The sequence below is a fragment of the Urocitellus parryii genome, chromosome 10 (genome assembly GCF_045843805.1).
Source record: "Urocitellus parryii isolate mUroPar1 chromosome 10, mUroPar1.hap1, whole genome shotgun sequence".
NCBI classification, from domain to species: Eukaryota; Metazoa; Chordata; class Mammalia; order Rodentia; family Sciuridae; genus Urocitellus; species Urocitellus parryii.
Genome location: NC_135540.1, coordinates 56,135,652 through 56,163,577, shown reverse-complemented (window position 1 = coordinate 56,163,577; position 27,926 = coordinate 56,135,652). Strand labels below are relative to the sequence as shown.

Genomic DNA, 27,926 nt, shown 5'->3' with positions numbered 1-27,926 from the left:
AAAATACAAAATAGGCCTCAGTGGTAGAGTGTCCCTGAGTTCAATCCCCAGTACCCAAAAAAAGGATCTGAGCCTATGTATGTGTATGACTACACTACTAGTGTGACTCTGCACCATGTGCAGCCACAGGTATGAAAAATTGTGCTCCATTTGTGTACAATGTATCAAAATGCATTCTACTGTTATGTATAATTAATTAAAACAAATTGAAAATAAAAAAGGAGGGGCTGGAGCTGTGGCTCAGTGGTAGAGCACTTGCCTTGAACATGTGAGGCACTGAGTTCAATCCTCAACATCACATAAAAAAATAAATAATAAATAAATAAATAATAGAGAGTTCACTTCCCCCTCCAAAATATTAAAAAAAAAAAAAAAAAAGAGTTGAGGCTGGGCACAGTGTTACACGCCTAAAATCCAAGAGGCTCAAGAGGCTGAGGCAGGAGGATCGTGAGTTCAAAGCCAGCCTGAGCAACTTAGTGAGATCCTGTCTCTAGATAAAATATTAAAAGGGCTAGGGATGTGACTCAGTGGCTAAATGCTCCTGGGCTTAATTCCCAGTACCAAATAAAATAAAAAATAAAATAAAGGAGCTCAGGGTTAGCTCAGTGGTAGGGTGCTTGCTAAACAGGTAAAAGGCCCTGGGATCAGTACCTAGAAGCAAATGAAATAACATTTAATATCTCTTTTATTCCATGTTTTCAATATTACGATATCAACTGCCTGGGGGGGGGGGAATACTGTATCCATCACCATATTTTTGATATTTGCTTAACTCAAATGTATAGTTCAGATCTGATATTAAAGTCCTAAATTTAAATAATCTAATTGTCGGGGCTGGGGCTGTAGCTCAGTGGTAGAGTGCCAGCCTTGCATGTGTGAGGCATTGGGTTCGGTCCTCAGCACCACATAAAAACAAACGAAATAGGGGTATTGTGTCCAACTACAACTAAAAATAAATAAATAAATACTTAAAAAAATAATAATAATCTAATTGTCCAGGGAAGAATACCTTTCCATAACACCTTTGCCATATGGCTATCTGAACACTGATAAACAACTTAAAAAAATCAGAAAACTACCACAGTTTTATGAACTATTGTTCTTTGCATGCATTTTCATATGACTCAAGAACACTTTGTTAAATTCTAAGTTAATGAGTTGAATTAAAGTGAGAATAACCTATGAAAACACCAACTTAAAAAAACATACACATCTTACATATGTGATTTTAAAAACAATACATTTAACTATATCTTGATTTAGGAAGGTCAGAGAGGCGAACTAACAGGGTCCTCTTCATGCATCTCATTTCTCCCTCATTCTTCATCCAAATTTACCCATGTGAGAATGAGAAAACAACTTTTATGTGTTAACACATATCTTCCTTGAAAGTCCCTCACAGAGGTTAACTTAAGGAAGCCAGTGTAATGTCACAGGCATCATCTTTTCTATGTCAGTGGGACTCTAGATGGAAACATGCTTGCCCCACTCGAACATAGAAAAGAGAAAGTAATGGCCAGCAAGACCCATTATATATATATACCCTTCCAGTTTACCCCATACCCGGTTCACATTAAAGACAACTATTACAGAGGCAAATAACACATGAGCAAATACTGCCTGAGGAAGGAACCAGGCTATACAAGGAAGACAGCTGGGTGGCTAATTGTAAATGGTAAGGCAGAAAGGTTCAGGGAGATGCAGTAAAATACCACAAAAAAATAAACCAAATGCACTGTAATGGTGAGTTTGCTGCCAAAATTTCTACCAAGCAGTATATCTTTATCCTTCCCATAAATAACCTGACAGAAAAAGCATTGATTTTCAACATTGGTTTGGTGAACTGTTCATTCAACCTACCAGTATTTGTCGGGTTGTTGTTGGTTGGAGCCAGGGACCCCGTGTGGTTTCGGATGAGACTGTCTGGGGTTGATGGAAGGCCCGGAGCTGACCATGATAGGGTATTATATCCTGAAAGACTTTGCTGTTGCTGTTGCTGTTGCTGTTGCTGCTGCTGCTGCTGTGACGGTGGAGGTGGAAGTGGTGATGGGTAGTTGATAACTGTATTTTGGCCAGGAAATGAATTATCTTTAACTGGCCTGACAGTCGGAACATTTTGTGAGGTAAACATTTGCCCATATGGATCACCAGCAGGCAGAGAAGGATATGAAACACTAGGATACACAGCATTAGAAATAGTTGACATAGCGTAATGACCACAAGTAGAGGGAAATCCCTGAGAAGCAACAGAAGAGTTGACAGAGTACATGGCTGGACTATTGTAGTGATTCACAAAAGAGGAATATGGCTGGGAGGCACTCGTATACAAATGGGATGCTGATGATGCAGCACCTTGGAAAGATCCTGGAGTGGATCCCACAACGTGAGGGGCAGGAGGACCCCTGCCATACATCTGCTGTGCTCCTGATTGGTTTGCTGTGCAAGGAGTCACCACATTTTGTGTTGGTACTGTATAGAGACCAGAGTAGTAATCATCACGCTGGCTCTCCAATGGCAATGAGGTCATTTTTCCAGGTCCTTGAGGGAAATGTCCTGAGGGGGCAATATAGTTTGGATGATGTAATCCATACCCAGATGGAACCTGCATTTGACTGTGTGCTGGACCTGAAAAAAAAAATGAAAAGCAAATATTTATGGGAATATGTAAAGAGATACCTAAATTTTAAAACAGTTTCATCTAAATGTTGACCTAATTAATTTTCTTCTCCATAATCCCAATTTATCACAAAAGATATATACGTCACAAACCTACTGTGGTAGCTAGCCTTTGGTAAGAACCCTAATGATCATATTGCTCCTACTATTCAGATCTTGCACGGTCCTCCCTCACAATGTATAAGGAATGGTCTGTGTGGTCAATGAGGCACAGATGGAGATATCATTTCCCAAATTAGCCCAGTCTTGACTTCTGATTTTCTTTCTCTTGGATTAGTCTTAAAGAAGCAATCTGTCAAGCTGTGAACAGTCCTATGGAGAAGCGATATAGTGCGGAACAGAATTGTGTGACCAACAGCCAAAGAGAAACTGAGGCCTGCCAACAACTTCGAGTGAGTTTGCAAGTACATTATTCAAACTCGGAGAGTCTTGAAATAATGAAAGCCCAACTAACAACTTGACTACAATCTCAAGAGAGACCCTAATCCAGAACAACCAAGTCAGACCACCCCCAATTTAATGTCCCTCAGAGACTGTGATGTAAACATTTTTTTTTTTTTAAGAGACAGGAGAGGGGGAGGGAGGGAGGGAGAGAGGGAGAGAGAGAGAGAGAGAGAGAGAGAGAGAGAGAGAGAGAGAGAGAGAGAGAATTTATTTATTTATTTTAGTTTTTTTTGGCGGACACAACATATCTCTTGTACGTGGTGCTGAGGATCGAACCCGGGCCGCACGCATGCCAGGCGAGCGCGCTACCACTTGAGCCACATCCCCAGTCCCCATTTGTTGTTTTAAATTGCTAAGTTTCAGCAGATTTTATAATGCAGCCATAGATAACTAATACCCAGTATGAAAGGAGTTCAAACCTCTTTGTATCAGTCTTGTTTTTCTTATTTATAAAATAACAAGCTAGGGGTATAGCTCAATAGAACACAAGCTTAATATACACAAGCCCTGGGTTTAATCCCAGGACGCCAAAAGAAAAAAAAGTAACAATTACATCTGTTGCTTTAAAAAAAAAAATACAAATAATGAAGACTATAAAGTAAAAATCCCTTCCTCTCTTTAGTAGCTGATATTTTGTACTTCTTTGCATACCCATGTATGTATCCATATATAAGCATATATGACATTTATTTTTTTAAAACTGCATAAAATCATAATAGTTCACAACTTGCTTTTTTCACTTAATATATTTTGACTATCCTTCTGTTAGTATATGTAAATCTGCATTATTTTTTAAAGCCTATGAAATATTTCATTGAATAAATATGACACTAAATCCTCACTGATAAATATTTATTTCAGAGGGTGGATTAACATCTGGGATCAATATGCAGGATAAGTTATCTATAAGTGAAACTGGAAATTCAAAGTTTTTGTGCTTTAAAAATTGGCCACATTGGGCTGGGCTTGTGGCTCTGGCTCAGCAGTAGCACACTTGCCTGTCATGTGTGAGGGATTGGGTTCAATTCTCAGCACTGCATATAAACACATAAAGGTTCATCAACAACTTAAAAAAAAAAAGCCATGTTTAAAAATCTCTCTTAAAATGTCTACCAATTTAAACCTTCCATCAATGATGCTTAAGAATGCCTCACCTTCCCAATGTAAATATATTTAAATCTTTACCAATATGACATTTTAGCTTGCATTAATTAACCATGAGTGATGCTGAGACTCTTGTCTTTCTCTGTATTTGCCCTTTTTCTACAGGGCATACTCTCCTTAATGAAAATTAGCCCTACTTTATATGTTGTAAGTATTTTCTTGCAACTTCGTTCACAGTATCTTTTGATATACTTTCATGATTATTATGTAATAAAATCATTCTTTATGTTTGATATATCTTTGAATTATACTTAATAAGCCTTCCACATTCCAAGATTATAAAACTATACATGTATGTTTTCCTGTAATGCTTGTAAACCTCCTTCATTAAACAGATTATATTATAAGCCACTCATTATTCTAAATGCTTTACATAAACTCCTTCCATTCTCTGAAGTAAATAGTGTTACCATATCCACTTTTTAAGTTAAGTGAGGCTCAGAAGTAATCTGTTTAACAAAGTTTCATGATTAGGAAGTAACAGATGTGAATCAAGAAAACCAGCTCAAATCCATGCTCTTAACTAACAACCTGCTGCCCCTCACTACAATTAAATCCAGCTTGCTTTCTTTAGCCAAGCAAATGGACAATTATCCCAACAATGGAATTCTAGTCTTGGTCCAACCACTTTTCTTTGTGTTTGGGGCATGCCTTAATTATCTTAGGATCTAGTTTCAAACTCCTGGGGAAGGAAATAAGTATCTGTGCCATAAGAAACAGTAACAAGAACAAAATTCATAAACTGCTTAAAATTCCCTGACACAAGTAAACAAAGGAAGTACTGTTGTGCTCCTTGTCATAATAATGTATAAAAGAGATGAGAAGGGGACTGGGGATGTGGCTCAAATGGTAGCTCGCTTGCCTAGCATGCATGAGGCACTATGTTCGATTCTCAGCACCACATAAAAATAAAATAAAGATAGTGTGTCCACCTAAAACTAAAAAATAAATATTTAAAAAAATAAAAAAGTAAAATAAAAGAAATGAGAATAAAGCTTACATTTCCTGGTTGTATTCAATTTCTACTAAATAATGTGGCAGAATCTTCATTTGGGGCCATGTAATACATATTCTACAGCCAACACAAAGACAATTTATAATCAGGCATTAAAGGACAACTAATATCCACAACTGTATAATTTCAAAAAGAATACTAAGACCCAAAATTCACATAACATTTTACTAGGTTTAAAATTTACTTTTCTTACAGGTTATTTTATATAATCACAGTTTACCTGAAATAACTTATTTACTTAAAAGGAATAGTTATTGGGAATAACTAATGAGCAATGTTCTCCTCCTCTCCCTACTTACATATATAAGATAGATTTTCTTCATTTCACCTTAACCTCAGTAAACTACGCTATTAGCACTATAGTCTCAGAAATCAGTCTGGTAGAATGTTCTGAAGAGAATGTAATGAAGAGAAGATCCAAGTCAAAATCTACTTAAATATCTACCACTTAATTATTGATTTGCCTCATCCATGCTAAATGAACTGAAAATAGAGAAATGATCATCATGTCCAAACTATTCAAATGTCATTCTTCTAAAAATAGTGGAAATGTTATATCTGCTAAAATTTAACATCAGTGAATTACCCACCAGAGGAAGCCTTTTTACTTCCCAGTCCATTCAAGAAAAAAATGTACTCTGGGAGATTTGGGGGCAAGAATATTTAATCATATGTAGAGGTTTACCATTTCTTACTCAATATCACAATTTAAATGTTCCAAAGGTATGAAAAAGTATCTGAAAACTGATGGCCCCTATTTAGGATTTTTTGACTTGACCATGGAGCAAAAGCACATACATTCAGTAGAAACTGAACTTCAAATTTTGATCTTGGGCTGGTAACAAACTGTAGGATACTCTCACCATGCAGAACAGCAGCAGGGAACCACAGCTCTGGTCAGCTACATAATCCTCTACAGTATACTGTGAGGCCAACATTCTTTGGATACTGATATTCAATAAATTACAATGAAATATTCAACACTTTATTACTACTTATGTTACGACACTTTTTATGTTTTATAGTTTTGTGTTAGATAATTTTATCTAACTACAGGCTAATATAACTGTTCTCAACATACTTAAGGTAAACTAGGCTAAGCTATGATATTTGCAGGTAAGATGTATTAAATGTATTTTCTACTAGTGGTATTTTCAACTCAAGACATGTTTATGGGAATGTAAACCCACTGTTTGTGGAGGAGCAACTGTAATTAAAATTAATCAAAAGATAAATATATCACATTAACATGTATTCAGTATTTAAAACTTAATAAGATATCTCATTTTTTTATTTTTCCTCAAACTCCATTGTGTATATTTTACACTTAAAGCATTTCTCAATTCAGATTACCCAAATTTCAAATGTGGCTAGAGGCTACCATATTGAAAAGTGCAGTTTTACAACACCTGTCTATGATTCTGTTGTTTTTGCCTCTCCTTATACACATTAAAAAAAAAATTCAGTCTTTGGTTTTTTTTCTCTCCATTCTTTTCTAGAGTACCTATTTCAACTGTTTTTCATAGCTTACCTAAGGCCTCCAAATATTGTTTTTTAGGAAGGAAGGAACTAAGAGTATAACAACAAGTTTTTCTAAGAGTATAACAACACAGTGCACTGTACACATTTACATACATATTATGTTAAACTTTTTTAAAGGCAATACTTTCTTTTGTAATATTTATTGAAACTGATCTTTCTTTCTATTGAAAATGATTTTGTGGTACATATTAAAAGACTACTGGTGAGGTTAGGGGTGTAGCTCAGTGTAGGGTGTTTGCCTGGCCTGCATTCGATCTGAGTTCGATCCCCAGCACCACACAAACACATACACAAAGAGTTATTTCAATATAGCAAAAATGGACAGAGACAATGGATATGGAAGAGAAAATAAATTAGCAATATATGTAGTTGAGTTTTTGAAAAATAACTTTAGATATATTTTACTTATTGCAAATGTGATGGTCATTATTTTAAAAGAAAGTGACAAAAACTGTCTGTAATCTTACTGAAAAAATTGCTATTAACAGTCACACTTTTCACCAAGATGGCATCAAAAGAGAAGGAAGCTTCTATCCCAGGCAAAGCAAAAGCTTTGAAAGCCAAGAAGGCAGGGCTCAAAGGCATCTACAACCAAAATAATAATAATAATAATAATAATAATTAATTAATTAAAAATAAAAATAAAAAAGTCCACACATCACCCACATTCTGGTGGCCCCAGACACTGTGGCTCAGGAGTCAGCCCAAATGCCCTTGGAAGAGTGCCCCCAGGAGAAACAAGCTTGTTCACTCTGCCATCATTAAGCTCCCCTTGACTACTGAGTCTGCCATGTAGAAGATGGAAGACAAAAACACACTAGTGTTCATTGTGGATGTCAAGGCCAATAAGCTCCAGATCAAACAGGCTGTGCAGAAGCTCTATGGCACTGATGTTGGCCAGCAAAAGTCAATACCCTAGTCAATCCTGATGGGAAAAGAAGGCATGTGTTTAACTGGCTCCTGAATATTATGCTTTGATGGTTGCCAAAATTTGATCCTCTAAACTGAGTCCAGCTGACTAATTCTAAATATACATTTTTTTCATCATTAAAAAAGATACAGAGGAGCTGGGGTTGTGGCTCAGTGGCACAGTGCTTGCAGGCAGAGGTGAGGCACTTGGTTCCATCTTCAGCACCACATAAAAATAAATACATTAAAAAGATATTGTTTTTAAAAATTAAAAAAAAAAAAGAGGGTTGGGGTTGTAGCTCAGAAGAGTGCTTGCCTAGCATGTGTGAGGCACTGGGTTTGATTCTCAGAACCACACACAAACAAATAAAATAAAGGTCCATCAACAACTAAAAAACGTCTTTGAAATTTTTTTAAAAATAAAGATACAGAAAGTAAGCAAATAAAATTCATCCATAATCTTACTACATGAGATAACTGCTCTTAACATTCTCACACATAACCATTCAATATTTTCTTTTAGCATATATATGCCCAATTCAGTAAAGAAGAAGTGGGTATAATTTAACATGAATCCTTCATTATGATGTTCATGAATATCTTTCCATCATCATTTTTAATGTGAATAGGATTCCATTACATGGATTTATTATTATAATCCACTTATTATTATTAATCTATTATTTATTACTGACAATTTGGGTTGTTTTAAAATTTTAAAGTTATACTATGTGACAAAAAATAAATTTGTAGGCAAATCTTTGTGTCAGCTTATTTTACTTTTCTAAAAGTAACTTCTTATCAGTTACAATTGTTGGGTCAAGTGCCTTGTCGACAGCTTAACTGTGTAGACAAAGGACACAACAAAATGCCCAGTAAAAATGCAGGCAGACCCCAGAATTGAAGAGATCCCAGAAGTTGAATTCAGTAAAACAAAAGCTTCAAAACAGTTATAAATATGTTCAAATAAAGAAAAACATATTCAAGCCTAAATTGTTTCCAAACAAGACAAGAATGTCTATTTCACCATTCTTATTCAGCACTGTATTGGAAATCTTAGAGCAATAAAGCAAGAAAAAAGGGCATCTCAAACATTAGAAGCTTTTGTATATGCGAATAATAAAATTACTAAGAAAAATCAAGAAGAAAGCAATCCCATTCACAATAACTTCAAAAAATCAAAATACTGAAGAATTAATTTAAGGAAGTAAATAATCTCTACAATGAAAATTACAAAACACAATTAAAGAATCTGAAAAGAACACACACAAACGCACGTGCGTGTGCATGCACACGCACGCACACACACACACACACAGAAATGGAAGGATCCCATTTAGGGATTGGAAAAATTAATGTCCAACCAAAAATGATTTATGGATTAAGTCTAACTCCTATCAAAAAACCAATGACCTTTTTTGCAGAACTAGTAAAAATATTCCCAAAATTTGTGTGGAACCACAAAATAGCAAAGCAATCCTGAGCAAAAAGAACAAAGCTGGAGGCATTACAATACCTGATTTCAAAACATACTACAAAGCTATAGTAACCAAAACAGTAAGGTATTAACATAAAAACAGATACTTAAAACAATGGAACACAATAAAGAATCCACTTATTTACTGCCAACTGATTTTTTTAAATTGGGGGAGGCTATGGGGCACTCTACTACTGGGCAACATCCCCGATTCTTTATATTTCTTATTTTGAGGCAGGCTCTTGTTAAATTGGTGAGGCTACAAACTTGCAATCCTCCTGCCTTAAGCTTCCTAGGTTGCTGGGAACAGACTGTGTGACACCATACCTGGCCTGCCAAATGATTTTTGACAAAAGAAGCAAGAATATAACATCAAGAAAGGAAAAATCACTTCAAAAAGAATCCACAGGTAAAGACTATTTTTCTAATAGTCCTAACATGTCATTTGCCTTCCACAATGTGTTAACCTTTGTACAAATTATATTAAAAAAACATTATGGGGGGGTTGAAGTTGTGGCTCAGCAGTAGAGCCTTCACCTAGCAAGGGCGGGGCCCTGGATTTGATCCCCAGCACCACATAAAAATAAATAAATAATTAAAAGATATTGTGTCCAACTACAACTAAAAAATAAATATTAAAAAAAATACATGATGGGTAACATGCTAGACTTGTGGCATAAATTGAAGTAGTGGGACCAAGCAGTACTAGTTACTAGCATATTCTTTAACACTATGCACTGACAGGGAGAAAATGGCTGATTTCCCTTAAGAATGATCTAAATAACACAGTAAAAATATTAATTTTATTAAGTACCAACAATGGAGTATACGTTTTCTTAATTTTCCCTATGATGAAAGCAGGAATAAGAACACAGCACTCTTACTGCTATTATGGTTTGGAAGTGAGGTGTCTCCCAAAAGCTCAAGTATGAGACAATGCAAGAAGGTTCGGAGGAGAAATAATTGGGTTGCAAGAATCTTAACCCAATCAGTGAATTAATCCCTGATAGGGATTAACTGAGTAGTAACTGAAGTGGTAGGGTGTGGCTGGAAGAGGTGGGAATTGGGGGCATGACTTTGGGGTATATGTTTATATCTGGCAAGTGAAAATCTGTCTGCTTTCTGATCATGATGTGAGCTGATTACTCTCCTACATTCTTCCACCATGTTTTTCTGCCTCACCTGGAGACCTGAGGAATAAAGTTGACTGTCTATGGATTGAGGCCTCTGAAACCTTGGGCCCCTAAATGAGCCTTTCCTCCTCTACAGTTGTTGTGGTTGTGTCCTTTAGTCACAGCAGTGAAGTAGATGACTAAAACAACTGCATCCTGAAATATGAAGGTTATCGTGTGGAAAAGTACTGGTTAAACTTAGCTGCAAGCTTTTTTCATGAACAAAATATCAACAAATAAAATATAGTAGAATAAAAAAAGTAAAATGCATCATAATCAATCTGGTTCATACCAGGAATGAAAGGCTTCTTCAACATTTGAAATACATCCAAAGTAATTTATCATATTAAGAGATTTAAGAAGAAAAGCCATATAATACCACAGATAAAAAAAAATACATTAGATACAACTCAATATCCATTCATTTAAAAAAAAATCTCTCAATAAACTAGAAATTGGAGTGGAATGTAGCTAATACTATACCTCAGTGGTACAGCATTTGCCTACCAAGGCCCTGGGTCTTATCCCTAGTACCAGCAAAAAAACAAGAAAGAAGGGAATTCTTAGGAAAATCAGCTTTTCTTTCTTTCTTTCTGCTGTGCTTAGTATCAAACACAGGGCCTTAGGCATGCTAAGCAAGTGCTCTACCATTAAGCTACATCCCCAGGCCCTAGAAGAAAACCTTCTCAATATAATAAGGAATAGCTACTAGAATCCCATGGTAAACATCACACTTAATGGTAAAGGAAAACTTCTTCCTAAGGAAGAAAACAAGATGTCCTCTTCTACCCCTCCTGTTCAAAAATTTATAGGACCTACTAGTTACTTCAATAAAGAAATACATCAATTAAAAAGAACAAGTAAAATTCTCTTCAGTTGCAGAATGACATGACTGCTCAAAAAATAAAAGGATGGGGGAAATGGACACAGGAGCCAACCTGAAAAAGCTCCCAATGGCTAAAGTTGGAATAATGTGAAAAACAAAAATAAATAACAACAGTATTATAATCCAAAGGATAAGTTTACAATAATACATATGATTGAATAAATGTTAAAATGAGATTAGCAGGGGGTTGAGGATACAGCTCAGTTGGTAGAGTGCTTGCCTTGCATGCACAAGACTCTAGGTTCAATCCCCAGCACCACCAAAAAAATAAAAAGTAAAGGATTAGCAGGGTAAATCTTCCTTACAGAAAAATTCAAATAATGAACACAGAAGAAAGGAAAGAAAACTGCCATTAGAATTCCACAGCAATAACTGCATCAGGAAGTCACTGAGTAATGGTTAAATTATTAAAATTTTGCCAGGCTCAGTGGCACAGACCTGTAATCCCAGTGGCTCAGGAGCTTGTGGCAGGAGGATCCCAAGTTCAAAGTCAGCCTCAGCAATTTAGTGAGGCCCTAAGCAACTCAGTGAGACTCTGTCTCTAAATAAAACACAAAAAGGCCTGGGGATGTGACTCAGTGATTAAGTGCTCCTGTTCAATCCCTGGCACACAAAAAAATTTTTATAAACACAACACACATACACACACACACACACTTAATATAAATTTTAAGGGAAAATAGAACAATAGAATAACTTCAAAGTATCTTCCCAAAAACATTTACTAATTACTGTGATGATTTTAACATGCAAAAAAAATCATTTAATACACCTCATTCCAAAAAGTGGAAGTTAAATTTCCTTTCTTTTGAATGTAGGCTATAGTTAAGTCAAGTCAGTCCTAATGAATACACTTGGAAAAGAAAATGATAATTTTATAGTAGAGGAATCAGGCAAACCCCTATGGACTGAATGTTTGTTCTCCCCTCCCCAATTATGTTGAATCCCTAATACTTAATTTGATGATATTAGGGAGGCGAGTGGGTTTTGATTAGGTTATGAAGGTATGACAATCATAATGGAATTAGTGAACTTATAAGAGAAATCTTTCCATGTACATACATCAAAGAAAGGCCATGTGAGCACAAAGCAACAAGATGGAAAGGTAGGCCCTTGCCAGAATGTAACCATGCAGCCACCTTGACCTTAGACTTCTAATCTCCAGAACTATAGAAAATAAATGTATCTTGTTTTTAAGGCACCCAATCCATAGTATTTTGTTATAACAGCCTGAGTTATAATACCTACTTAAATAAGTATCCAAGGTTAACATGACCAGCTTAAAAGAAAAAAAGTAAAGCTGATGTGCAAAACTGATATGATGTCACCTCCATGACATTCTTCCTAAAAATTCATAACTCACCCCTAATGTAATTACAAACATTAGCAAATCCAAAATAAAGGATTAAAAACAAAACTCCTAGGCAATATTCTTCAAACTATCAAGGTCATAAAAAATAAAAGTCAGGCACAGTGGGCACACACCTGTAATCCCAGCCTCTTGGGAGGCTTAGGCACAGTGGCACATACCTGTAATCCCAGCCCCTCAGGAGGCTTAAGCAGGAGGATCGAAAGTTCAAAGCCAGACTCAGCAAGAAGGAGGCACTAAGCAACTAAGTGAGACCCTCTCTCTAAATAAAATGCAAAATAGGGCAGGAGATGTGGCTTAGTGGTTGAGTACCCCCGAGTTCAATCCCCAGTACCAAAAAATAAAAAATAAAAGACCAAGAAACTGTCACAGACTAAAGGAATACAGGAGACATGACCACTAAATTCAACATGTTATCCTGAACTGGATCCCAGAACAGAAAAAAGACATTCATGGAAAACTTGGTGAAATTTTAAAAATTAAATAAAAAAAATAAATCTAGTTTAGTTGTATTTCACAAACTTAATCTCTTAAAACAAATGACTACCCTAAACATAGAGTGATTTTCCTAAAAAGCAAATCCAATTACTGCTTCCTTGTTTAAAGCTTTCTAATGGTGCCTTCTGACTATGGAGAAAAATTCAAATTCTTTAATATGGCCTGTAAGACCTAAGTCCTACTCTCTGAAACTTGTGAATACATGAGGTTACTTGGCTAAGGGGAAGTAAGGCTGTAGATGTTATTAGATTCTTAATCAGCTGACTTTAAAATACTGAGATTATCCAGGTGGGCTCATATAATCACAAGACTCCTTAAAAGTAGAAAAGGGAGGCAGAAGAGAGTCAGAGGGAATTCCCAGGGAGAATTTAAACGTTCCTGGCTTTAAACATGGAGAAAATGGGTTGTGTGGGCCAAGGAATATAAGCAGTTTCTAGAAGTTGGAAAAGGCAAAGACATGGATTCTTCGATAGATCTGCAAAAGGGAATCCAGTCTTGCAGATACCTTGATTTTAGCCCAGTTGGACTTCTAACCCACATGCTTTAAACCATCAATTTGTGGCAATTTGTTACAGCAGCAAATAGAAAATGAATACAATTTTGTATTCATTCACATTCACTCATATTCATCATCAGCCCTTGCTGATCTGTTTGATCTGCTTAACTCTCCTGCTTCATAGCTCACCACTCCTTCACTTAGTTTTGCTACAACTAAGGATGCTTGCTGACATGTAGGCAAACAGCTGGTAAGCTGGTGAGAAAATGCAAGAGGTTGATCTGGGCACAATACAGTTTTACTTTGTTAAAGGCTTAAGTGAATATGTGATACTTTCCTGAAACTTGGTTTTTTAAATACACACACACACACACACACACACATATTCATACACATATATTCAAAGCTTAATTATTTCAGTAATGCCAATAAAAATGTTAGCACTAAAGTAATTGCAAATATGAAAAGGCTGAGAATAATAGCTCTATATACATTCTTTTTCTTTTAGGGGAATGCATTATAATTCTAATATTACACATATAGAGCACAATTTTTCACATCTGGTTGTATACAAAGTACATTCACACGAATTCATGTCTTCATGCATGTACTTTGGATAATAATGTCCATGCCCCCTCCCTTATACATTCTTATTACACTAGTATTTTCAAGCCAAGCCTTCTCATCTCTAAATCTTTTCTTTCTTTTTTTTCTTTTGGTACCAGGGATTAGGGGTGCTTAACCACTAAACCACATCCTCAGCCCTTTTTAAATTATTTTATTTAGATAGAGGGTCTAAGTTGTTTGGGGGTCTCACTAAGTTGGTAAGACTGGCTTTGAACTCACAATCTTCCTGCCTCACCTCCCAAATTGCTGGGATTACAGGCGTGCACCACCACCGAATTGGCTTCTCACCTCTGAGTATTCTTATGGGTTCTTACTCTGCAAAGATCCTTCCAAAATTCTCTCTTCCTCCTTCATCTGCCTGACTCTTAACTCACTGTTCAGATTTCAGCTCAGCTCTTCCTTTAGAAAAATATTCTCTAACCCTACAAGTGAATTCTGGCTTAATACTGCTTCAAGACCTGGTTGCTGGCTCAGGAAAACAATTACTATATTTTGAAAATTATCAAGTCTAATAAAAAAAATCACCAAATATTTCTGCATCTGATACTTACCTCAATGTATCAACAATTCTTACCGAGAAAGAACATGAAACTTTACAAGCATCCATTATGTAAAACAATGTATGTGGCAATACAAAAGCAAATACACAGATCTGAATATTTTTACTTTGGCATTTTATACTTTTTACTCTGTGATAGTACAAGAATAAGAACAACATTTACAGCAGAAATAGAAATTTACTGTATTTCATTAAAACTAAGGTGTTTTGATTCGGCCACTGGAAAAAGAAAAGTCGTAACTAGGGTGTAGTAGTCTCCTACTGTTTCTGTAACAAATTCCAACAAATTTAGTGGCTTAAAATAACAAAAGTTTATGGGCCAGGGTTGTGGCTCAGTGGTAGAGCGATTGCTTAGCATGTGTGCTCTGGGTCCCCAGCACCACATAAAAATAAAAACAAATAAAATAAAGGTATTGTGTCCATCTACAATTGAAAAGAAAAAAAGTTTATTCTCCTAAGAGTTCTGAAGTGCAGACATCAGATGTGATGGGGTAAAGCCAATTTCTTCCGGAGAATTCATTCCCTCACCTTCTTCGGTTCTAGTAGTCACCTTTATTCTTTGGCATTTAGCCCCTTCCTCCATCTTCAAATCACCTGGTTCCTGTGATTATATCAGACCCATCCAGACACAGGACAGTCCCCATCTCAAGTTCCTTAATTCACACAGCTGTAAAGGTTTCAGGGATTAGGACACTAACATATTTGGGGGCCTATTATTCAGCCTACCGCATCAGTGTCAATAGGACTTCTACTTCACAGAATGCAATTTAAAAAAATTTTACTAGGGCTGGAGATGTGGCTCAGCGGTAGCGCGCTCGCCTGGCATGCGTGCGGCCTGGGTTCGATCCTCAGCACCACATACCAACAAAGATGTTGTGTCCGCCGAGAACTAAAAAATAAATATTAAAATTTCTCTCTCTCTCTCTCTCTCTCCTCTCTCACTCTCTCTTTAATAAAAAAAAAAAAAAATTTTACTAGCCTAAGATGCACCCCAATTTCAAAAGTAGAAATGTAGAAAAAGTGTCTTAGAATCAATTAAATAATTGGATTGCATTCACCAAACAGCCTAACACTGTACAAAAAATAAAAAATAATTCAGTTTATATATAAAATCTGAATTTTGAATTTTGCATTCATAGTTTCAAATAAAATATGTCAAATAAAAGAAGGAAAGGGATTATCCTAACTCATTATCTACTCACTGGGACCAATCTGAATTGAGAAATAAAAGGTTTTTAGCAAATAGTCTAGGTACCTTTTCCATGGAATTGTATAGTTAGTCAGCCTGAGTGATAATGTCATGTACCAGCAAGACACAGCCTCTGGTTTTCTATAAGCATCAGTGAACTCCTCTGCAAAATCAAATAATCACAAAATCTACCCCAAGAATATATCTGCCTCAGTGACATAAACTCTTTTCAGAGGCTAGATTCCCACCAAAGGAATTTGATTCTATTCCTGCTTTAAGCAAATGTGACTTGAAAATTATTAAAACAAGCATTTTATGGAATATCTAGCCATAATACAGAATTTTAAAAGTACAGAATCTCTTTAAATAAATGAGTTTCTTAAGGGCAAAGACAATATGCTACTGTTTAAAAATTTTCAAAACCCTCTAACAGATTGCCCTTTATTCCACTTTCACTTCCCTGTAATTCATAACCAATACAACCAAACTACTTGCTAACACTCCCTACCACACAATTTTCAGCAGCTTTTTTTTTTTTTTTTTTTTTTTGGTTCAAATGAAGTCCAAATCTCTTGGGATAATTTCCAATAACCTCTACCAACAGCCCAAACATACCTTCAAAAAACTATTCTTTTGTTACTTTCTCATGAACCTTTCCATCTCTCAAAGTACATTCTTTAAATTCCTTGCCTTTGATTCCTATACATTCTTACAGTGACCATTCAAAGTCTGTTCATTATTTTAGACAAGGACCTCTTCCCTTTAAGTTTTCCCTACTACAAATTAAGATTGCCACTGGCTAGCCAGGGCATTATTTTATTACTATTTCATCATGTTTTTCCCCGTTTTTATTACAAAGAGTTTTTTACTCACAATCTTAGACAACTTCAGATCCACTAAAACAACTTTCCTGCAAGTTGCCTGACAAAGGTAAATGGCCTATTAACAGAAGCCTTCCAAGGGTGGTTTTGTGGGAGGAAGAGCTAGAAAATAAAGAAAGGCCCCAAAGAGGGACTGATCCTTAAATACATTAAGAGGGTACATTCCTGTTAATGGCCAGCCTTCAAAAACAATAATGAAATATGAAGTCAAGTTCACTAATTCAACTGTACCTACTGTATGTTGCTACTTAGGTATATAAAGAAAAATCCACATCATCTCTGCCATTCCAAGAATTTATAGTGTTCTGAGGGAAATGGAATAAGGGGTACTTTCACTGCTAAATACCTATTAGTACTAGGTACCTTAAAAGAGTTTCTCATTTAATGTAATCCTGTCAACAATTTTACAAGGAATGGATCATCATACTCTGAAGCTCAGAGATATTAAGTAGTTTTCTCCCCCAAAACTTGGGCTGAATCAAAGCCTCCAGCTTTTCACTAGTCCACACCTTCTGAATAATTCTGAGAATGCTTAGCTTATTATAAATCATCTCTCTCGGGGCTGGGGATGTGGCTCAAGCGTTGGCGCGCTCGCCTGGCATGCGTGCGGCCCAGGTTCGATCCTCAGCACCACATACAAACAAAGATGTTGTGTCTGCCGAAAACTAAAAAATAAATATTAAAATTCTCTCTCTCTCTCTCTCAAAATAAATAAATAAATAAATCATCTCTCTCTAGGGCTGACTATAATAGGATCTCCTCTAACATACTACAGTGCTATGAAGATACCTCCCTCTAGGAAAGTCCACTGAAAACTGGTTTCAAATCTGAGCATCAAACACTTCAGAGTTTACAGATGAATTTGAAAGAGGAAGTTAACTAAAGTACTATTAGTGGCAATGACTGTGGTCTAAAAAAGTTATTACAGCTACAATTTCAGACACCTGAGGGGCAGAGGATGAAAAGATGCTGCAAATAACTAAAGCAACAATAATAAAAAATAAACACAGATTTAAAAACACTTGTTTATAATGGAGTGAATACTTTTTAAATATCTTTGAGATTTCTCTTAATCATTTTAGATGGGGAGAAATTATGTATTCAGATAGCTCCATAACAATGTCCACACCTGCTGTCCCAGTTACTTTAGAGGCTGAGGCAGGAGTATCTCCAGTGAGTTTGAGGCCAGCCTAGGCAACACAGGGAGACCAGCATAGGCAATACAGAAATATAGTGAAAGCCTATTTTAAAAACAATTACCTCTCTCTCTCTCTCTCTCTCTCTCTCTCTCTCTCATACACACACACACACACACACACACACACACACACACACACACACATTGTATAAAACCCTGGAGGAAAATAAAATGTTCATTAATGTTGAAAAAAAATACCATGGCAGTATCTTCATGAAGGTCCCCATGTTTCTGGTGAACTGTAAATGCTGACTGGAAACCTGAGACACAGAAGCTGCTCTGATCAAAAGGAACTTAGCTCTGATACAGTATGGAGATCTGTATCAATTTAAATTTTGCATGTGCTTTCAAAGTTGAAGGGGTTCCTATAACTGACAGACCAGATAGTTGTTGTTAAGTGAATGGTTTATTACCACTTATTATGCCCTTCATAACAAATTCTATTGACTCCCACAGTCTCACTTCTCTTGCATTATCAACAACTAAAATGATAAGACTGCCAGTAGTATCATGGAAAGAGCATATAGAAGAAGGCACATTTTCATTTGAACAAGAGCAAATTTGCTTCCTAAAGGTGAAGTTAAGAAGCAGTGGTGTGTTGGTTCAATCTGGATGTATCTTATCCCCCTAAAATTAGTTAAAAGACCCTTTCAATTTAAGTCAATTGAGAACAATTTTGGAATTACATCATTACCAGGTTTTTACCTCACTTAATCTTCCTATGTTTGAGGATTCATCTTTGTAAGAAATTTCACAAGGCAGAATAAAAGATGAAAAATACTCAACTAATACTTCATGTAGAAAATACAAATAATTCTAAAAGTCTGTATGCTGCTCTATGAAAAACTGAAGAATAGAAATATAAAAATCTAAGGAAGGAGGCTCAACAGAAAAGATTTCACAGACTGAATGAAGTCAAACCATGTCTTCAAACAAGTTGGGGAAAAGCATATTAGTAGTTCCACTTAGAGAAAAAGTAAAAGTGGTAATAAAGATTCAGTTTTCTGCCTCTCTGTCCCTTACCCTTCCCAAACAATGTCAAAGTTTTTAAAAACAAACTTTTTTAAAAACAAACTTAGAATCTACTAATAGAAAGGGATCTGGACATGAAATTAAGAGAACTGGACTTCAATTTACCAATGTTTAAGGATTAACTACAACTTGCTGTTTATAAGTACTATTTCTGACCCTGAACATAAAGCAAAGAACAAGAGACAGACAAAACTGCTCCTCTCAAAGCTTACATAGGATTTGGTGAAAAATATACCTATCTTAACTTTTCTGGATCTTGATATCATCTGTAAAGTGAGGAAAGTGGACTGTTTTTCCAATTGTCCAAAAAACAACAGGACCTCCACCTCTACTTTAACCACACACAGTTTGGTTTTTTCTAATTTCTCTCAGTGCTGCACCCACCATTTCCTTTGGAAAAACAAACCTGGGTTTTTTTTTTTTAATGTTTATTAACATTTCTTGTTTAAAAAAAAAAAAATCACTCTGCACAGACCACCTTGTATGTTCAGATGTTTGTGGGAATATTCTCCCACCAGCAATTCTCTATTGGACATTAACCGGATGTCCTTAAATCCAACACAATTCTGACACTATCTACCTGAATTTAAGAGTTCAGATGCCGTATCTGAAGAGCTCAGTCCCACAAGACTGGTCACTGAACTCAAGGAAATATACTTATCGGTCTGCTATAAAGGATATTATAAAGGACAGAGATGAAGGGCTGGGGAAGAAGCTTAATAGTAAAGTACTTGCACTTGTGAAACCCTGGGTTCAAGCCCCAGCCTTGTAACAGTGGTCTACTTTATGCTTTGAATATAACCCTTGCTGCTCTGCCACTACAACTTACTTTTTAAATGGACAGGTTTCTTTCTCTTCCCCTCTCCCTGCTCCTTCTTAATTTCCCCCCTCCTAATCTCCAGGGAAACAGGATTATCTTTCTCCCCCACTGTAGGCAGAGTTATCAGTCCCAGAGTACACACTCACCATAATAGGAAGGAGGTAATCCATACTTTGGGGAGGTACCAGCAGGTCTCAGAAATGACCATCTCCCAAATTAACAAGTGAATCACAACTCCAGCAGAGAACATGTGGAAGATAGCCTTTGAGTCACCTATTTTAAAGCCCCCTGTTCCTGCTGATGGACAGAATCACAGCCTTTGGGACAGGAATCCCCTGCTTCTCCTTCACTAGCAAAGCGATAAGCCTTCTTTTTTCTACTTCTCAAAAACGTTCCCTCGTTATTGGATTGGCATCGGGGGCAGGGAGCAAGCTTTCGGCAACAGTATGGCAAAAAACAGCAATAAAAAAAAAATTTACAACAAAACCCAAAAGTATGAATACAGAAAAACAGCCACATGGAAAAGAAACAGAGCAAGATATTGCGGAGGGAGTGCACTGCCACCCTGCCAGCACCTCCATTCCTTCAGCAACAGACCTCATCAAAGCTTATTAAGTTTCTATACAACTTCATCTCCAGCCAGCATCCCAGCCCCTACTCTCCCAGGGTTGGTGGGTAGGGACCAAAAATTACAACCCTTGGGGCTGGGGCTGGGGCTCAAGGGTATAGCACTTGCCTGGCATGTGTGAGGCACTGAGTTCAATTCTCAGCACCGCATACAAATAAATAAAACAAGGGTCTATCAACAACTAAAAAAAAAGAAGAAAAAAATTCCAACACTCTAATCACTTAGTTTTTCTAGTAACCAGTCCCATCCGGAAGCTATCTGGGACTTCACCCTAAATCACTTTATTAGGTATGACCAATGTATTCACTGTGAGAAACAAGATACTCCTATTGCTCAGAAAATTCAAGGGCTTTAGCTCATGACAAGAAGCAGAGACAAAGAGAAAATATATTTCATATTATACCAAATATTTGAAATAAATTATCTCATTTTGTCTTACATGATGTTTTCAACTCAGACTTCTGACCTATTTCTTTATCACCATGTCTGGAATTCCACAGAGGTATATTAAAAGGCAAAGAAGTTGATATAGGATTGAACAATAAACCAGAAACCCAAGTGACTGGTGGGCACATTGGCACACATCTATAATCCCAGTGACTGGGGAGACTGAGTCAAAAGGACTGCAAGTTCAAGTCCAGCCTCAGCAATTTAGGGAGCAACTTAGTAAGAACACTGTCTCAAAATTTAAAAAAACAAAAGCGAGGGCTGGGGATGTGGCTCAGTCATTGAGCATGCTTGGGTTCAATCTCCAGTAATGCCTCCCCACCCCCCAATAAAAAAAGAAAGAAAGAAAGAAACCCAAATGACTGCATAAATTTTACCCATTTTCTCTTCCTAAAATTAGCAAACAAGACAAAAACCAGACTTGATCTTGTTGCTTCTCTACTCAAACTAACCCCTTCAACAAAAACCAAAAAGACAGGCATGGTGGCACCCACCTGTAATCCCAGTGATTTAAGTGGTTGAGGCAGGAGGATTATTAAATAGGACATGTCTCAATAAAAAGTACTGGGAATGTGGCTCAGAGGTTAATTGCCCCTGGGCTGGATCCCCATTATAAAAACAAACAAACAAACAAACAAACAAAACAAAAAAGTCCACAAGAGTCCTGTATTCCAAATTTCTTACCTAAGGCCTCTCTGTGACCTGGCCTCTTTGAACCACTCCTTTCAGCTTCTATACTTTGCTTTCCTTACCAACCCTCTCCCTTTCTCCCCTCTGTGGCTTTCATTTTCTAAATATGGCCTACACTTTCTAAGTGTCCATTTCCAGACTTTTGTTCAAGCTCTAACCTCTACCTAGAGACAGCCATTCCCTCCTGTCAAATCTCTCAAGGCCAGTCAGAACAAATGTGCATTCAGAACAAATGTACTACACCATTTGAATGTCACCAAAATACAGGTCAAGTTAGGAAAGAAGAGGGATTCTGTCTTATCTTGTGTCCTAACCTTGAATACCTAAATAATAAGCACACAACAAATACTGAAATGATTGTTGCAACTTCAAAGGAAAGCAAAGATCATAAAATGTAGAAAGCAAGCATCAAGCTATATTTGGCATCAAAAACATTGATTTGTTCTTAAAAATTTAACATCCTATTTGGCTGAGTAAATACTTTGGCATCTGAGTGTTCATAAAATTTATAAGGCTACAATAAATATTTGCCACTTTTAAAAATTGTTCATTCAAAATGATAACGTATATTCAAAATCAAGGAAGGACACAATCCTTGAATCACTATTAAACTTGCATTTACAATGTTCTAAGACTTGGGACTATTCCTAAATATCCTGTTCTAGTTTCTTCACAAGCAAAGTTGTCTCTAGGAAAAAAAAAAAAAAAAATTTACATTAAGGTTGCAAGAACAAGAACTGCTTATACATAATATTTTTATATACATTCAGAACAAATGTACTAGGACATTGTTCACAAATCCCTTTACAGTAAACAATAACTACTGAAAGTAAAACATGTAATCTTGACAAGTATGAATGATCTGAAAAACATTAACACTAAACCATCACTTTTGATTATGAAAAATTCAACCTCTGGTTCTCAGGATGGGTAAATAACTCTGATGTTTGTAAAGCATCAGTTTTAAAACTTTGATGTTCATTAAACTGAAAATAAGGTCTAGTAAATTTTCTTTAGCAAATTAAATAAAGTCATCACTTGATGACTACTGATGTAGCTTTGTTCTCTTACCAACACAGAGCACACATATTTGTCCAATGCAGTCAACTACTTTCAAGGTTCTCATCTGACATACTATCAAATCTATAGAGTTCCCCCTCCCCCACTCCTAACCGCGAACACTCCAAATCTCAAGATTAGGGAACAGATTTCCTAGAAATTATGATTTTTCAGCTGAAATTCCTGCATATTCAAAGCCTATGATCTTAGTATAAAAGCGGCTTTCATGCTGTACCGGCTGCTCCCCTATAAAGGCCTTGCCTCAAAGCAGGACCAACCAACTCTGGCACGTTTTTTTTTTTTTTTTTTTTCTATTTCTGAAAGTGGAGCTAGAATTAAAAAAAAAAAAAAAAATCAAAAGAAAGACCGAAAAATATTCGTTTAGATCCGTTTGACACCTGCTCTCTTTCAAACACCACAAGCAAACTCCAAAAGCTTAAGCAGCAGAAGCAACATCAATGACAGATCTTGAGGCCAAACTGGGTCAGGGTTACTGTTACACTTAGATAGCATTTTTACGCCCTTTTGTCTACAAACTTGGGTGCAAACTTAAGTTCTCTTCAAGTCAGCCCGCTCCTTGGGACTCGGAAATCAAAGCGATTTTCCTGAGACAGGAAGGGTACAATCCACCCGGCTTGATGACTGCATCAGCCTTCCACAGACCACGCACTCTGCGGCCTGGGCTGCTCGCCGGCTCTCCCAGCCAAGGGGTCGCTCAGGCCAACTAGCCCGCGCCCAGGCTGGGTAGCCCGGGTTCACTCGGTACGTAGGACTGCCCCTTTCCCAGGGCACCGACTCCCCCGCGGCGCTTTAGGGCCTAGGGTCACATTACATAAATACCCGGCTTTCCCAGGCCGACCCCCACCCCCACGCCAGGGCGCCCCTCCCCTCGCGTCCCCACCTCTGCCCCCGACCCCCACCACTCCCGCGGCGGCAGGGTCCCCGCGCGGTACCCCCAGCCCAGCGCCTGGCCCAGACCCCTCCCGGCGCAGGCCGCCCCAAAGCGGCCGCGCAGGCCGCCCCGCCGGCGCTAGGCCCCGCGCTCCGCCTGGGCCACCCGGCTCACCGTTCTGGTGGTGCGGCGCCGGGCCGGGGCCTGAGGGCGCGGCGGCTCCCGAGGCGGCGGCTCCGGCGAACTTGGGCGGGATCCGGGCGCTGGCGGCCGGGTGAGGGGACCCGGCGGGGGCCGACATGACGGCGCTGCTGGCGGCGGCGGCTCCGCTTAGGGGAGGTGGGCGGAGGGAAAGGAAGGCGGGGCCGGAGAGGCTAGAGGAAGAGGAAGGAACGCGCCCGGCGTCACCAAGGGAGTCACCCGGGACCGCGACTGGATTGCTCACGCTCCACCGCTGAGCCCAGCGCCGCCGCTTGACCGCCGCGGGGCGCCGGGATCCTGGCCGGCAGGGCCCAGCTTCGCCCCGCGCCGCGCGGCGGGACTCCCACCTAAGGCCAATCCCCGCACGCGCGGGCCTCGCGCCGCCGCAGCGACCCCTGCAGGCGGGAGCCGTTCGAGTCTGATTTTGCGGGGCCGGCCGGGGCGAGGCTGCTTCCTTGAGAAGCCTCGTTGAGAGCCTGGAGGATGGGGGCTGGGGGCTGGGGACTTGGGCTCTGTTCCACCTGGAGCTGAGGCTGGAGCGGCCACGGCGGCGGGCCTGGGTCGGGCAGAGCCCGGCAGTGGTATTCGAAGCTGCAGATTGATGTCCTGAGCTTTGAGCAACCCCAAATCCAACGGACACACCCCGCCCTCCAAAGAGGAATCTTGGCTTCGGTTTTGTTTTTTATTATTATTATTTTAAATATTTATTTTTTAGTTTTAGGTGGACACAATATCTTTATTTTATATTTATGTGGTGCTGGGGATCGAACCCAGTGCCTCATGCATGCTAGACAAGCATTCTACCACGGAGCCACAACTCCAGCCCCTTGTTTTTTTATTTTTGTTTTTTTTTTTCCTCCTTGATTCCAAAGAAAATACAGCATTCAAGATCTATGTCTGTTGGTAATGTATAATTCCTTGGCAAAGAAAAAGGAAGCATTTCTTTATGATAAACAAGGCTCACCGTAAGAATTGTATTATTCAAAACTTTCCACGGTGACTGTAAAGTATCTAAGGAAGAGGAAGGCAAAAATAGAGTAAAGGACAGCTGAAAGACAAAACTTCCATTTATTTATTTGTTTACTTACTTATTTATGTATTTATGTTTGCCAAGGATTTGGCTGATCCTGTTGATATTCAGGGAAGCTGCGGCATTCAGAAGCTTGCTTTGTCTATTATTAGTGAAATCTTTGAATTGCTCTGGTCTATCCAGCATGCAAACTGGCAAGCCAGGACTACCTTACCAAAGTCATTTTGGCATCTTGGAATCTTCAGGAGGCCACTATCATTCTGTCCTTGAAAATGAAATTGCTAAGAAAGATTCCATTCAGAATGGAATCTAGCGAGATGATGTTTCTGGACTGATGAGAAGTCTAATTTACCTCAAGATTATGCAAAACATAAAGTGTGTTTTAGTCCCTGGGTAATACAAAGCTTTTCTTTTGTTATGACAAGTTAATGATGCTGGATACTTCAATGGACCAGAAAAACCACAAATAGGATTTTAGTGGCTGTATTTATACTTTTGAGTTCTAGGATTTTCTACTACAGTATTCTCCATATACCTATATTTCATAGCCTTTCCAGCTTTCCACAGAAACCTAAGCTTCATTTGAGCAAAAAAAAAGATCACACTCTGCCTCATCAAGGAGATTACACAGTTGAAAACTTCAACACTACCCAGGGTCCTTTGAATTTGGATTAAAGGCTGCCATTATGAGAGTAAGGGAATAACTAGGCTATTGACTTTGTGCCCCTGGAATGTATCTTCCCAGGTTTGAGAAGCCATAGGTATGTGGAGTTAAGCGCTAAAAGCGCTCCCCTGAAGAGAAGGATTGGGACTATATTTTCATAGATCTTCCCCACAGTCTTTAGCACCTAAGCTGCTTCCAGTTGTCCTGTAACTCACAATAGTATTTTTCTAGCATGTTTATGCCAGTGTTCAGGACATGCTATACCAGATAGCATGTACACCAATAACACTTTGGTGTATTGAATATTTTAAGCCAAAGGAATTTGAGAAATGGCAGGTGTAGGAAGGACTCTCTGACTTTTCCCTGAAGTGGTCCAAAAGACCCTCATATCAGAGTTGACCTCTCTTCATTTGGGGAAAAAAATGCATCTTCAGCTCTGAAGACAGGAATGCTGAGAGAAGTCTAGGTGAACAGGACTTGCTAGTTGCCCCTTTTTGTTCTCTCACGTTTTTCCACATCTCTTTACTCTTCCTCAAACCTAATGTAAAACACTCATGTTTCATTCTTTCTTCAGGTCTTCATTTTCTTTATGAATTTGCATTAAAAAAATGTATATCCCTTTCTTTTGTTAGTCTGCCTTTTGTTACAAGGACCCCAGTAGGAACCTAGAAGGATAGAAGGAAAAGATTTTTCCTCCCTTAACATTTCCTATCACCTCTATGAAAGTATTACTTCACTGTCTTGTTAAAGTTCCATAACTGCTAGGCCAAGCGCTGTGGCCTGTAATCTCAGTGGTTTGGGAGGTTGAGACAGAAAGATTGTGATTCCAAAGCCAGCCTCAGCAACTTAGTGAGGCCTTAAGCAACTCAACGAGGCCCTGTCTCTAAATAAAATATAAAAAAGGGCTGGTTCCGTGGTTAAGCACCCCAGGGTTCAATCCCTAGTACCAAAAAAAAAAAAAAAAAAAAAGTTCCATGACTGCTAGGGACAAAGAAAAGGATGAAGAATTGAATGAATACTTGCCATATAGCAGGCATTGGGCGTGTGTGTGTGTGTGTGTGTGTGTGTACATATATATGCATATATTGAGTTCTCACAATTATCCTATGGGATATTTTTCTTACCTGCATTTGGCTGGTGAGTAAAAATCATGAACCTGTAATTAACAGAACCAGAGATCAAACCAAATTCTATTTAGCTTCAATGTTTTTGTTCTACTCACTGCAAACTAGACTGGGTTCATATTTCTCCCCATAGAGTTATGTTAATTATGATATCCTATTTTGTATCTCAAAGGATTTTCAGTTTTACATATTTAGGATTTGTTTCAATATTTTTTGGTTTGATGGATCTCAAACTGTTTGAGATGCAAATTCTCAGGCCCAACCCCAGACCTACTGAATCAGACACTCTGGAGATAGGGCCCAACAATAAGCTCTCCAAGTGATTCTGAAGTACTAGAAAGTGTTGAGAATCATCACTTTTAAAGAGCTGAAATTGACTCATTCATTTTGACTTTGTGAGATGATGATCCTTTTTTAAGATATCTCTCCAATCTTTTACAAACCCTTATAAGTGGTATTTTGTACATTTGTGATTACAATCCCATGAGTGCCAAATATGGTAGTTCTTTTGTCACCTTACATGGTTTGATGTGCAGGGCTAATGGAAATGCTGACGCCAAGTCTGTTCAATGGGGCAAAATTGAAATTAATACCTGCCACATAAACAGAAGGGAAATTTTTGATGTGTGTCAAATTGTAACATAGGGCCATGCACAGTGGTGCATGCCTATAACTCCAGCAATAGGAGGATCACATTAGAAGCCAGCCTCATCAACTTAGCAAAACCCTGTCTCAAAAAAAAAGGGAAAGAAACAGATGTCTTTAATTATCATCCCAACTTAGGACTCACTGTCTGTAGCTGAAGTATGACAGCCTTGGACAACTGAACACCTACCTATTTCAAGAAACAATTGTCCAGTTCTTTTTCTATGTAGCCTGATTTTCCATATTCCTCCACCAGGTTTTATGCTCTAGTTTTAAATTATACTTGGCATTTATAGTGACATTTTCTATTAGTTATCCCCTCCAAATATGAAGAAACTTTTTATTTCTCCTTTATTTGAACTATTTACAAATTCACTGCAAGCTTGAGGCCAGCCTCAGCAACTGTTTTAGTCAGCTTTTGTGTAGCTGACTACACAGACATACACAGATGAATAAGGTATGCAGAATCTTTTAAGTATATTCCTACTCAATTGGATTTGGATTTCTTAATTTTTTTTCCTACAAACTTACTATATTATTTTCCCTTCGGCTCATTGGTGAATCTTTGTTTCTTCTTTTCATTATGGCATTC

General features: G+C 38.0%; 1 protein-coding gene across 6 annotated transcripts in view; it reads right to left on the bottom strand.

Moving 5' to 3' along the window:
• The window catches only part of Sec24b (SEC24 homolog B, COPII component), an 82,590-nt gene extending 58,384 nt beyond the window's left edge, over nucleotides 1-24,206 (bottom strand). For 5 of the 6 annotated variants that reach the window (XR_003299943.2, XM_026379528.2, XM_026379529.2 and 2 more), the window contains exons 1-2: nucleotides 23,845-24,206; nucleotides 1,861-2,625 (exon numbers count right to left, since the gene is read on the bottom strand). Coding sequence is in view for 5 of the 6 variants with exons in the window: in XM_026379528.2 (XP_026235313.2) it covers nucleotides 1,861-2,625; nucleotides 23,845-23,971 (892 nt within the window). In the remaining variant the exon portion in view is untranslated. Of the gene's footprint in view, nucleotides 1-1,860; nucleotides 2,626-23,844 lie in introns of those variants that run through there. The other variant, XM_077803618.1, reaches the window with a different exon arrangement.
• Between the last annotated feature and the right edge of the window lie 3,720 nt (nucleotides 24,207-27,926).